Source organism: Leptinotarsa decemlineata, unplaced genomic scaffold, assembly GCF_025532065.1.
Source record: "Leptinotarsa decemlineata unplaced genomic scaffold, Ldec_3_MD MMD2_P_RNA_scaffold_5, whole genome shotgun sequence".
NCBI lineage: Eukaryota > Metazoa > Arthropoda > Insecta > Coleoptera > Chrysomelidae > Leptinotarsa > Leptinotarsa decemlineata.
The window spans coordinates 23,645,829-23,660,258 of NW_027412532.1; the positions used below are offsets into that span (position 1 = coordinate 23,645,829).

The 14,430-nt window shown below is 36.5% G+C and overlaps 1 protein-coding gene across 1 annotated transcript; it reads left to right on the top strand.

Annotated features, from left to right (window-relative positions):
* On the top strand, nt 1-12,001 carry LOC111516634 (uncharacterized). The gene is made up of 2 exons (XM_074169710.1): nt 1-137; nt 9,859-12,001. The coding sequence occupies exons 1-2, from the start codon at nt 115-117 to the stop codon at nt 10,958-10,960; spliced, it is 1,125 nt and encodes a 374-aa protein (XP_074025811.1). The 5' UTR covers nt 1-114; the 3' UTR covers nt 10,961-12,001.
* Nucleotides 12,002-14,430: the final 2,429 nt, after the last annotated feature.

Sequence of the window (14,430 nt, forward strand, 5' to 3'; positions counted from 1 at the left end):
ATTTATAATCTGTTGATAACAATAATTACTAGTCATTTGCGAGTTGTCTGAAGCATTCCAGTGGATGATTTGTTTTATAGCTTTATGTGTCCCTGAAACTCTGTTTTCATTGAAATGTCTGAGTGGTATTTTAGCAGGTAAGATAAGTTGAGTGCCTTCATTATTATTTTTGGAATTGTTTGCAATTGAAAAGTAGTGGAAGATCATTGTTATGTGGAAATACATTGTATGAAAATGTTGTAATTAGGTTCACCAACTTCATGAATCTCAATGATTAGAATTCAAATGTTCGTTAATACGCATTTCACGTGTAACATTTTTTGCAGGATAAAATCGCCTTTTCGAAACTGCAGACTCACTCAGCGCAAAGATTTCAACAAAAAATATGATAACTTCAAGTGTACGAAATTGCATTTATAACTCATTGCTTTTTTTAGACAATTTGTATGATTCAATTTGATTTCTTCCACAATTTTTTTTTATGATGCCCGTTTTTCACATCATATCTTGAAATTCACTTGACGCTTCTCCCTTTCACAAAATCTGCTAATCAATGTATTGGGATACGCCACATTTGTTTATAATACATTTTCTTATGTGAACAAAAAGAAAGTATAATCTCACTACCACCAAATTCACTTTATAATCCTTCAATTATATGTTTCCTAATGGAGATATTGATTATTTTATTGGTAATGACTGTCTTTCCTTTATCTCCATGGACATTTCGGAGTTGTCTGAATATATTAGTCTAGTTCATGAGTTCAAAATGGTGAAAAATAAATCGGGAAAATATTTCAAAAACCATAAAGAATTGAGAAATTTGAAATAAAGGAAAGCTAATTTACAAAAAATGTACCATTTGCCGAAACTGTATCTTTATTATTTAAAATTTTAATTTACCACCGAAAATAGGCCTCCGCGGGACGCGGCATCTAAAGCCATAACACAAAAAATATTGTTTTTCAACTTTTGAATATAAATTTGAAAATTTCCAAAATGTAGGGTGTATTCTCAATATTATAAAAAATTGTATACCTGACTGAGGTAGGCGAGAGCCCTGTTGGGGTCCTTTGCGAACTCAGTAAGGGTTTCGATTGTGTAAATCATGACGAATTATTACTGAAATTAGAGACATATGCAGGGACATTGCACTTGAATGGATTTTTTACAAATTAGAACCCAGTAAGTGAGCATAAGACATTAATATAATGATGAGATACCAAAAAAAACTTCAGAAAAAACTCAAACTCGAATTGGGAGTGCCACAGGGATAAATTTAGGTTCTATGCTCTTTTTACTCGTTAATGATATAAAAATATATTTAGGAAATGAAATGTACACATCATATGCTGACGATTTTGCGTTGATTCTATCAGATTTAGAGGGTAACAGTGTAGAAGTGAAATGCAAATTAATTGCCTACTATAGTGATAATGACTTACATGTCAACCAGTCTGAAACACAAATCGTATGAATTCATACTAGACAATCACATATCACATGTGATAATGAACTGAAGGGCAGTACTGCAGAAACCAAAAAATTCTCAGGTGTATATGTTGATGAATTTTTTTAATTGGAAATCTTATTGTGAGCACTTAGTACCAAAAAGGTAGCCTCATATTTCTTTTTATGATATCAAAAGAGGGACTGGAGCAAAATCAGTGGATTAATTTCTCTCACTGTCAAGTTACTTCACGACTGAGGTATGAATTGTGTCTGTGGGGTAATACCATCCATGCACAGGATGTTTCCATTAGCCAAAAAAAGAGACTAATTGTAGGAGTTTCTTGCAATCATTCATGTAAAAAATATGTCACCTTCATAAAAAGTTTACATCTTGCAAGTTCATATATTTTTCTTCATAAAAATTACAATATTCTTGCATTGAATACAGGCAAGAAAATAATTTTCACGTTCCATATGCGACACTCAATATTACACCAAACTCTTCTAATTGTATTGGACCTAGGATATACAGGGTGTAACATAAGTATGTTGAAATATTCAAGTGACGTATTTCTGACACAATTTTAAGAAAAAAAAGTCTATATAAACTTGTATCCGGAAAAGCTGCGTTTCGGTGTTGAAATTGTTTTTTATTCATTTATTAAAAATAACTTCTGCCAAAAATATGTTATTTGCGCGTTATTTGGTACCCGGATTTTTTTAATGTTGGAAATCATAATTTCGCATTAATATTTATGTAACACCCAGAGGGCGTAGCGTACGCTGTCATTATTTATTTCAAATTTTTGACAGTGAGCTTTTGGTACTTTTCATAAAAAAACCTAATTCTCACATATACATTTTCTCAACAAAGCTGAAGGGGATCCTTTTCGGAATATTTACAATTTTCTAGCTCCTAGGGCGATAAGTGAAGTTGCTGAAAACATTTGAAAAAAGTATGTGGTGGATCTCGTCAAAATAAACAACTTTTTTCTTTGAAATGTTCAACAAAAAAATCATTCGTTTTTGAGATACAATATGATGAAATTTTTCAAAAATGCTTGGTTTTTGTCATAAGTTTTTTGCAATTTTCAGTTATTTGTGTCTCGAAATCGAATGATTTTTTAATAAACATTTTATAAATATTCCGTTGTTCAGGATGTGTTCCTTTTCCATTTGAAAAAGGTGTGTGAAAAAAAGTGAAAATACAAAAGTTCCCTTTAAAGAATTTAGGGCAATTTGAAATAAATAATTATAGCGTACGCAGCGCCCTCTAGATGTTACATGAAAATTAATACGAAAACATGATTTCACACGTCTAGAAAATCCTGTGTACCAAATTTCGTGCATATAACCTATTTTTTGCGAAAGTTGTTTTTAAAAAACGAACAAAACCAATGAATTCCAGCTCCCTGTATCTCCGAAACGAAGCACTCCCGGACACAAGTTTATGTGGACTTTTTTCTTAAAATTGTCTCAGAATACGTCTTTAGAATATTTAAACGTACCTGTGTCACATCCCGTATAACCAATTTTCCGAAAATGTTAAAACAACGAAGGCTTTATTTCGCTTTGAAAAACTTTGAGTGACTTTCTATTGGAAAAGTGTATTTACTCAGGTAATGACGATTTGAAAAAAGCTCAAACATTAATTTGTTTATTGCGACAACTTGTTATTGTGGTATTTTTATTTCGTTCTGTATGAACTTCATTTCATTCAATTTCCGATTGAGTATTTTCATGCATACATGTCAAGAGGAGAGTAAATTTATTATTATTTTATGCTTGAGAATTCACCATGGGTTTGCGGTCTATATTTTCACAAATGGAACCCTGTCAAATTTGTTCTATGGTACATACATATCATCTCATCTATAGAATCTGCGGTTGACAACGTGTTCACGTGAGTTTAATTTTTATGCGACTGCTATGAAAACACCAATAAACACATGAGACACAATTGGTCAGAGTGACCAATTGTGTGAAAGTTTTTCACGCAGTTACCGCCGAGAAACCGTTCTTGTGTTTCCCATTTTTGCTTTCCGTCTATCCAAAGTATTATCAAGTATTTTTGTACTATCTGAAGTTTGTGTGTGAAATGGAAACTGAATGAATTGGATTGTACTCCCCGAAATTATTACTGAATAACACTGAATAACCAACAGTATGCTTATCAAACCGGCAAATCGACAGATTCAGCATTGAATAACCTCGTTGAGAAAATCTCCCAATCCCTTGGCAACAAGGAAATTGCGGTTTCTCTATTTCTGGATATTGAAGGAGAATTTGACAATGCCCTACCTGAATCTATAGGATTGTCTCTGGCTAGAATCTCTGGCTAGAATCTGGGTATAGAATCGACCATAACTGGCTGGATCTATGCCATGCTAGTAAACAGAACTGCAACTACGACTCTTCAAGGCGAGGTTATCAGGTTCAAGGTCACCAGGGGCTGCCCTCAAGGTGGGGTACTATCTCCCCTTCTGTGGTCGCTCCTGGTGAATTGTTTGCTTGATGTCCTCGACAGAAGAAAGTTTGATCTGCAAGCTTATGCAGATGATCTTGTCATCCTGGCAAAGTCCACTTCGGGAAGGGTAACTTATAATATCCTCCAAAGCGCGTTGGACGTTGTTCACAGTTGGCGCCTGAGGAAGCAGATGTCTGTCAACCCCAGCAAAACAACCCCTTTACCAAGAGAAGGAAATTGGACGATCTATCGCCACTTTCCTTCAATGGTGTGGTCATTCCATTTGGAACAGAGGTGAAATATCTTGGCATTGCCCTTGATAAAAGACTCACCTGGAACGCTCACTTGGAAAAAGTTTTACACAAAGCCAGACGGCCTCTATGGACATGTCGAAGGTGGTGAAACTTGGAGTTTAGGTCCTAAACAAATCCATTGGATTTATGTGATGATTGTCAGACCAATGATCACTTATGGTGCAATTGCTTGGTGGCCGAAGGCTTTACAGAAAACAGCCCAAGCGAAGCACTCTGGCTTACAGAGACAGGCTTGTCTGGCTATCAGTGATGCCATCTGTACCACACCGTCAGCGGCCATGAAGATCCTTCTAGATCTACCTCCTCTCCACATGTTTCTGGAAAGAGAGGCTAGATGGACTGCATACAGACGTGCCAATTGCACGAATCAATTCAATGCAGAGTGCAACAGACTATTGGTTGACATTGAAAGTCACAGCATTCTGGAAATGAACTCTGACTTCATCCCTCTAACTGTCAACTACGAACTGCCTTAAAAAATACTCTTTCTGAGTAGAGGGGACTGGATCCTACTGGAGAAGGAAATATCAGGAGCAGATAGTTGTTGGTTCACAGATGGATCAAAAACACCTTTCGGTTCTGGTGCAGGTGTTTTCAGTCGCAGACCCAGGACAGAGTTATCTACCTGCCTAGGAACTTATGCGACTGTATTTCAAACGGAAATTTACGCTATTGAATTATGTGCGGAGAGATTGGATAAATCCAACCTCACTCACAAGTCAATAAAAATATTCTCGGACAGTCAAGCGGCGTTGAAAGCTCTTGGCTCCTACCGAGCAACGTCCAAATTGGTGGCAAACTGCCAAAAAATGACTCTCCTCGATAAGAAGACTAAACAGATTGTCTCTGGTCTGGATTCCTGGCCATACTGGCCTGAAAAGCAATGAAGCTGCTGACTCTCTTGCAAACGAGGGTGCTGCAAGCGACTTCATTGGACCAGAACCTGTCATTGGAATCGCTTTGGGCTTTGTCAAACAAACACTGAACATCTGGATGGCAAGAAGAGTTATATACTCCTGGCAGAATCTTCAAGGATTGGCTCACTCCAAGGCGTTTATTCGCCCTTCGAAGCTTGATACCAAATGTAGTTGGTGAACTACAGTAGGGATGAACTACGATGTCTAACAGGCCTTCTTACAGGTCGTTGTCATTTTGAATCATCACATGCCTCTGTCTGGAAAATGATGGAACTGTAGAGCATATACTTTGTGCCGAATCAGGGTCATTGAGTTCGGCAGATCCGTACCCTCACCATCTGACCTGAAAGACCACTCACCATACAAACTGATCGGCTTCGTCAAGAAGCTGGGTTCATTTGGCCGAGTGTGAATAGGTGTGAGTCACAATAAACCCTTATGGGTTGCGGTGGAGGGTCGAATAGACCCACCCACTTTAGACCTACCTACCCCGAAATTAAAGATGAAGAAAACTAAAATTTGGCGCTAGATTTTATACAACAGACATCCAAATATAAGTATTTGACAGCATAGCACAACAAAGTTTAAATAGTACTTTACCCACTTCGAGAAATTTTTTCTCACTTTATCACAGTTTTCGATGCTTGAAGGTGTTCTAAATATTGAAGTCAATATGAATATTGCCGACTATATGAAACTGTAATTTTTTTGCTGAGGCAAAAATCAGAAAATTATACGCCAAAATATCTCCAAAATTGTAACCTAGGAAGATTTTTCTAACCAATAATTTTTGAAACTGGGATTTGTTAATTACCTAGTTATTCATATGCATTAAGCTTTCCTTCATTAACTCATTTGAGAATATTCAATTATTTGATATTTGATTTTCTTCTGAATACCAATTAGTTAGGGCTAGTGAAAAATTGTGAACCTAGTGTTGACATTACATTTGATGTATATTTGTAAATACAGTGTGAACAATTATCTTCAATGGTACGCTAATGTACCAAACTCAAGTGGCTGATGCTACCTAACTGTCACAATCTTATGAAAAATAATGCTTTCGAAACTTGTTCAATATACAATTTTATTACGTTTGAATTAATTTTTTATATTTATCATACGTACATCAAATAACTTTATTAACTACGCCTGCAGTTCCGCAACAGCTGTGTGAAACTTATCAAATAGCTTATCAGAATTGTTGCGCCACAGTTATCGTTGCAACGCTTCTTGCGTTATATTACAACTGTGACGTATTTTCTATACGTCTATAGCAATCACAAAATCAAACTTTCCACGAGTTACAATATTCGATTGTTCGGTAAGTCCTTCCAGTTTCAATTCCTGAGTAGAGTAGGTAACTGCTATAAAATTGAGAAGGGTATATTTTAATGTGGGAATCTTTGAAATAAAGAAAGACAGCAATCAATTTCAAAATTAACTTCATACAATAATATGTAGATCATGCAGAGAAATAATTTTCAGATACAAACTGGAAGAAAAAGCCCTCTCGAAACTATAAACATTGAATTACACGAAAGAAAAAATACTTTCGGAATAACTACTTCTATATGACCTTTGAATTATACAAAAAACAATTTTTTTTATTCAGTTTTATACTCCAAAAAATCCGTTATGAAATTGAATCAGATATTATTCTCAGGATTGTTCCAAAGGAAGAGGAATGAAATACACTGAAAGAATTCCGATTTTCAATTATGGAATATCATTGACTTTAGGTCGATGATAGCTACTACAAAATTGAGGGGCGACTCTTTCAGTTGTATTGCCAATTGCATATGCAGGAAATTTTCCTGCATATGCAATCCAAACAGCCGTTTCGATTGAGTCAATAATCCTTATTTTAGAAGAAATGGATACAAGAAATTCATATGGCAAAAGTCAATTCGTTTTGGGTTTTAGCATCTCCTTGTGGCTATTGTATACGAAGTAAAAAGTGGTATATACCTATTGTCTATTGTATGTTTGACGTTTCTATGAATAATGTTTGGGTGCTTTCAATAAAATTGGTATGAAAGCATGATAACTTGACCTTCAGAAGAAAGGTTGTTTTATCCTAACTGAAAAAGTATGATACCTCAAAGCCTTCGCTCATCCGGTCAGCATCTCATAAAATGCACACAAAAAAGAAGAAGATGTGCATTATGTCGAAGCAAAACAAATAAATCTTGTGATCGATGCAATATTCCATTGCATGATAAATGTTTTTTGCAATATCATGAATAGTAACCTATCTGTTAGTTTCACAAAATAAATGAAAAAAATTACAGAATTTTTCATATTTCATCACATTTATTAGCCCGAGGGGTCGTTAATGACCCACATCAAAAGTTGAAAATCATAAGTCTATATTTTTCTCCAACATTTTTCTTGTGTTATTCAATGCCCAAATGAATATATACAGAAATACTGAATGGTTTCCAACAAAAAATAATTCTGGGCATGATCAGGTTAAAACCAGATTCCTATGGCTAGGATTTAATCAAATGAACGAATGAATGCCATTACGTACTGTCATCGATGACTAAGTAGATTCAATTCATTCGTGACATATATATTATATTGTGAAGCGTTTCTGTGAACGATATCTGATTCAATCCTATATCGAATGTTTATAATATATACTGAATAAGAAAAAGTTCTTTTTGTATAATTCAATATTCATATAAATGTTAGTTGTTTCGAAAGTAATTTTCTCTTGTGTAATTCAATGTTATGAAAATAGTTTTCGAGAGGGCTTTGTCTACCAGGCATCTAGATGCCTGTTGTTAACTTGTCTAACTAATCTTAACGAACTAAAGTCTATGAAATGGTTTTGTTGCAAAATATGATGAGCGACTGCTGATTTTTCAGGTCTCTATATTTTTAGTGTGCTAAGTGTTCCTTATATCTTATTTCGAAAGATCTTTTTTTTCTATCCATATTATTTTGCATAGCAGTCCTTACATTTAGTTTCGTAAATTCCAGACTTTGCCGAATTCTCGATCTTGTCTTTTAGATTTCTTAAAAGACTCTATGATCTATGATTTGTTTTAAAAACCACCTTCATACCTAGTTTCTTGAAAAATTTTCCAAAGTTCTTCGTGTATTGGTGATATGGGACTGATATATTTATTTTGGTTTTCGTGGTTTTTGGAAGTCGAAATTTCGTTTATTCTTAATCTAAACTTTTTTCCCTATTATATCATCTAAAATACGCCTTGAGAAACCGTAACTGGTTGCCATTTCCTGAATTGTATGTTTTTCTCATGTAAACCTTTCATCTGTGAAAGGAAAAGTCAAAAGACGACGCACTAAACAATTTAGCCCAGCACGTTTGTGCTCTCCACAGTGTTGTGAACTGTCAAGCACTGTACGTGCTTGTTTCCTTTTTAAATACATCATGGGCTCTAGCCCTCCATATTGCTTCCTCATTACCAAAACGTCAAGAAATGGAAGTTGTTTCTTATTTTTTAACTCATACGTGAATTTTATTCATGGAAATCTGTTATTTAAAATAATATTCGATTTTTTGTTATCGAATATCGCGAAAACATCATCCACATACCTTAGCTATATCCTAGGATATAGGACTTTCCTTTGGTATCCATTTCGAATCTGCTCATGAACAGGTTTGCCAGGTAGGGGTTACCCATAGCCGTTATCTCCTGTTGTTCATAAAATCAACAGGGGGGAACAGTTAGACAATTTAAAAACAACAGGCATCTAGATGCCTATGAGAGTGTAGAAATAAGTAAACATAATAATACATTCACACATTCAATAAACAATAAACACATTCCAGTATAGGTGAAACTACCTCACCCTTGCCTCTCATGTGAACCTACGACTTTTCAGGTACGTGTGGGAGATACCTGTAATGACCCTTCCGAAACTGACAAGGGGCTAGTAGTACAAAATCGATCTATTGGTGGTCGTCCGAGCAAATTGAATTATTTTCAGTTTTTCATATATATGAAGTCTGATGGTGTTACTTCAACTTTTCGCGCGGCATTAGCTGGGTTAGAAGTGGTTCTTTCGTCAAGTATCTACCACACGTACCTACAAAGTTGAAGGTTCACATGAGAGGCAAGGGTGAGGTGGTTTCACCACTACTTGAGCATATCATATGCACCTGTCCGGAAAATGCGTATTCATTCTGACTCCTACCACGGACTATGATGGAGTTGTTTCCGGACTTTGCCGGCAGGTGGCGCGGTAGTACACTCTACTGAATCAACTGCAGATATAGCTAATGACTAGTTGGAATTATTACTCCATTTGAAATGACCTTCCGGTACTGACGAGGAACTAGTACTCCGAAACCGGTATATCGCTAGTCGTCCCAACCAAATGAAATTAATTTCAGTTTGTCATATGTAGGAAGTTACTTCAAAATGGAAGACGTTGCACAGGTGTCTGGTGGTTTTACTTCAGTTTTTTGCACGACATCAGTTGGGTTAGTTGTTTTTTTCCGTAGGGTATCTGCCACACGTGTCTGCAGAGTAGTAGGTTCACATGAGAGGCAAGGGTAGGGTTTTTTTACCTCAACTTGAGCATGTCGTATGCATCTTTCCGAAAGAGTTTGTCCGCAGGTGGCGCATTGATATATTCTACTGAATCAACTGCATATATAAAACTGCAGTGTATAAAAATAATTCATCAATTATTTGATCATCACGATATATCAAAGAATTTTTTACAGGTACGCTTCTGGACTACTGATCATCATCGTATCATTCAATTCATTGGGGGCGTCTGCAGAACCTGACTGTGATGAATCTGCAAAAACTATACAAAAACAAATTTATAATGGTGGCTATCATTATAGAAATCGTTATGAAACAATTGTCGAAAACATATCAATAAAGTGCTCTGGAATCCAGTTACCATTGCCACCAAGAATTGCTCAGTATAGTTGTGATAGATGTCCTCGCTTGTTAGAAATATCATCCTCAAACATTTCAGTGGTACCTTCCACAGCCTTCTCAAATTTTCCATTTATAACCAGTCTTCGCATGGAAAGAAACCATATAGAGGAATTATTACCAGGAGCTTTCAATACTTTACATTCTCTCAAAGAAGTTTTTCTAAGAGGAAACAATATTGAGGAACTCAGCCCTGGAGTTTTCAATTCCTTATCCGAGTTGGAGATTTTAGATTTATCTGAAAATAATTTGAAGACCTTAGGAGCAAATTGCTTGGCTGGGACAATCCACTTGAAGTCATTGAATCTTTCTTCCAACTTTTTGGTTACTTTCAATGAGTCAATTCTGGATCAGAACATTGCCGAAATTGAATACATCGACCTGAGTTTCAACAGAATAACAGATATCAGTATTGGAAATATTGAACACAAAATTATCAATATTGATTTAAGCTCGAACAGAATATCTACAATGAATTTCTGTATTTCAGAATTAGTGAGTGTTAATGTTAGCAGAAATCTATTGAAATCCCTGGGAAAAATATCCTGCTCCAATACGAATTCCAGGCTCATTAGTTTGGACATGAGTTTCAATAACATTTCTGAATTATTTTCTGATTCTTTCATCAACTCAACGCAACTCAAAATATTGAATTTTCAACATAACAACATATCTTCTCTTCCCATTGGACTTTTTTCTCATCTGTCGAATTTGGAAGATTTGAATTTAGCAAACAATAGTTTGGAACAATTTTATCACGGAATTCTGGAGGGTTTGGAGAAACTACGGATTCTTGACATATCCAACAACAAATTCATCACTATAAAAAGATATTTTGCACTCTCTTGTGAATTTAAGAGAATTGTATATTCAACGTAATAAGATCAAGTCTTTAGATTCTGAACAACTCATAAGAGATCTACCACATCTGTCAAATATTTCTTTGGATGGCAATAATTTCACGTGTGATGATCTGATTGAAATAATACATGATCTCAGAAGCAAGAGTGTCAATATTGCATATGGGGACGCCAGAAATACTTCAAATGTTCATGGTATTTCTTGTTTAGACAATTCGAATGTGTCTACAGGTTTTTCAGAAAATATTGGCTCAAATCTAGAAAAAATAATTCTTAATAAGTTAGGACAACTGTCTAATCAGGAATCTAACTTGAACGACATGCATGAGTACTTCAATAGTGATTTTAAGAAAAGTAACTTTTATCAGTATTTGGAAAATATGAGAGAACAAAAATCTCTGAGATTTAACGATTCACAAATCTATAAATTTTTCAACCAGGACTTCGAGAATACCAAATTTTACAAATATTTGAAAAATCTAACTGATGCTGAGAATATTACCATTGAATTCAATAAAAACGTATATGACTACTTCGACAAAGACTTCAAAAATAGTAGTTTCGTTAAGTATTTGGAAAATTTGCAAAATGCTGAAAATATATTGGACGAAGAAATATCAAAAAGTGTGATGAATAAGTATTTTAACGAAGGTTTTGAACAGAGCAGATTTTACAATTATCTAGAAAAACTCAAAGTGAATCAAGAGTTTTACAATTCGTCAGGATATTTGTATGATAAAAAGTTTGATTCGTATGTCATAACAGAAGAGACAAATATTTTGTTAATATTGACAGTAATACTTTTAATTATAATTAGTGGCATTTTGGGGATATTGACATATATTATTTTCGAAAATCTTTCTAGAAAGAAACGGAATAGTGAACAAGTGGAACTTATTGATGCATAATTTCAAAATAATATTTTTCTCCAAAAATGATTTTCTTTAGGGGACGCCTTTTTTTATCTATAGTAAGTTCAATATTCTATATTTTATTAGTTTATTGCTTGCCTTGTTGTTAAGTTCCATGTTTCATAATAAACAAATATTTGTGAAAGAAAAATTTTAGCTTTTTACTTTTCCATATTCATCCAACTCAATCTTCCTAAGAAAGAAAGGTAGCACTAAAAAATCACTCTTCATAAAAATTATTATTACTATTAACCCAAATTCAAAAGAGGTGGGTAGGTAGGTAGGTCTAAAATGAGTGGGTCTATTCGACCCTCCGCCACATACCATAAGGGTTTATTGTGGCTCACACCTATTCACACTCGGCCAAATAAACCCAGCTTCTTAACGAAGCCGATTAGTTTGTATGGTGAGTGGTGTTTCAGGTCAGATGGTGAGAGTACGGATCTGCTGAACCAAAAAAACCTGATTCGGTCCCCAGCGGGCAGGCACAAAGTATATGCTCTGCAGTTTCATCATTTTCCAGACAGAGGCGACACACACTGTCTTCCGACAGTCCAAGTCTTTGCATGTGATGATTCAAATGACAGTGACCTGTAAGAAGGCATGTTAGACATCGTAGTTCATCCCTACTGTAGTCCAACAACTGTTTGGAATCAAGCATCAAAGGGTGAATAAACGCCTTGGAGTGAGCCAATCCTGGAAGATTCTGCCAGAAGTCCATAACTCTTTTTGCCATCCAGGTGTAAAGTGTTTGTTTGGCAAAGCCCAAAGCGATGCCAATGACAGGTTCTGGTCCAATGAAGCCGCTTGCAGCACCCTCCTTTGTGAGAGAGTCAGCAGCTTCATTGCCTTCCAGGCCGGTATGGCCAGAAATCCAGACCAGAGACAATCTGTTTAGTCTTCCTATCGAGGAGAGTCTTTTTTGGCAGTTTGCTACCAATTTAGACGTTGCTCGGTGGGAGCTAAGAGCTTCCAACGCCGCTTGACTGTGCGAGAATATTTTTATTGACTTGTGAGTGAGGTTGGATTTATCCAATCTCTTCGCACACAATTCAATAGCGTAAATTTCCGCTTGAAATACAGTTGCATGAGTTGCTAGGCAGGTAGGTAACTCTGTCCTGGGTCTGCGACTGAAAACACCTGCACCAGAACCGGAAGGAGTTTTTGATCCATCTGTGACCAACAACTATCTGCTCTTAATAGTTCCTTCTTCCGCAGGATCCAGTCCTCTCTAATCGGAAATAGTACTTTATAAGTCAGTTCGTAGTTGACAGTTTGAGGCATAAAGTCAGAGGTCATTTCCAGAATGCTGTGACTTCCAATGTCAAACAACAGTCTGTTGCACTCTGCATTGAATTGATTTGTGCAGTTGGCAATGTGCACAAGTCTGTATGCAGTCCATCTAGCCTCTCTTTCCAGAAAAATTTGGAGAGGAGGTAGATCTAGAAGGATCTCCATGGCCGGTGTGGTACTGATGGCACCACTGATAGCCAGACAAGCCTGTCTCTGTAAGCCAGAGAGCTTCGCTTGGGCCGTTTTCTGTAAAGCCTTCGGCCACCAAGCAATTGCACCATACGTGATTATTGGTCTGACAATCATCACATAAATCCAATGGATTTGTTTGGGACCTAAACCCCAAGTTTTAACACAAATTCTTCGAAATGTCCATCGAGACAGTCTGGCTTTGTGTAAAACTTTTTCCAAGTGAGCGTTCCAGGTGAGTCTTTTATCAAGGACAATGCCAAGATATTTCACCTTCGTTCCAAATGGAATGACCACACCATTGAGGAAAAGTGGCGTTAGATCGTCCAATTTCCTTCTCTTGGTGAAGGGGATTAACACAGTTTTGCTGGGGTTGACAGACATCTGCTTCCTCAGGCACCAACTGTGAACAACGTCCAACGCGCTTTGGAGGATTTTACTAGCTACCCTTCCCGACGTGGACCTTGCCAGGATGACAAGGTCATCTGCATAAGCTTACAGATCAACTTTTCTTCTGTTGAGGGCACCAAGCAAACTATGCACCAGGAGCGACCACAGAAGGGGAGATAGTACCCCACCTTGAGGGCAGCCCCTGGTGACCCTGAACCTGATAACCTCGCCTTGAAGAGTCGTAGTTGCAGCTCTGTTTACTAGCATGGCATAGATCCAGCCAGTTATGGTTGATTCTATACCCTTTCTATCCAGAGACAATCCAATAAATTCAGATAGTACATTGTCAAATGCTCCTTCAATATCAAGAAATACAGCAACCCCGATCTCTTTGTCAAGGGATTGGAAGATTTTCTCAACGAGGTTGTTTAATGCTGAATCTCTCTATTTGCCGGTTTGATAAGCATACTGGTGGTTATTCAGTGGGGATGCATATAATGCTACCCTATGTCCATCTAGTATTCTCTCAAGTCCTTTCAGCAGGAAGGATGTAATGCTGATTGGTCGTACCGATTTGAAGTGTGGTTCTCTCCGGCCCACTTTAGTTATATATACCACCCTTGCTGGCAACCAACTGGGTGGTATATAGTTCCACACCAGACTACCTCTATACAATTTTGTGAGAACAGGTAAAATTATTTCCAGT

Coding starts and splice junctions, on each gene's coding strand:
- LOC111516634 (XM_074169710.1), top strand. CDS start 115: ATGTCTGAGTGGTATTTTAGCAG. Junction 138..9,858: donor TCTGAGTGGTATTTTAGCAG/GTAAGATAAGTT, acceptor AATTTTTTACAG/GTACGCTTCTGGACTACTGA.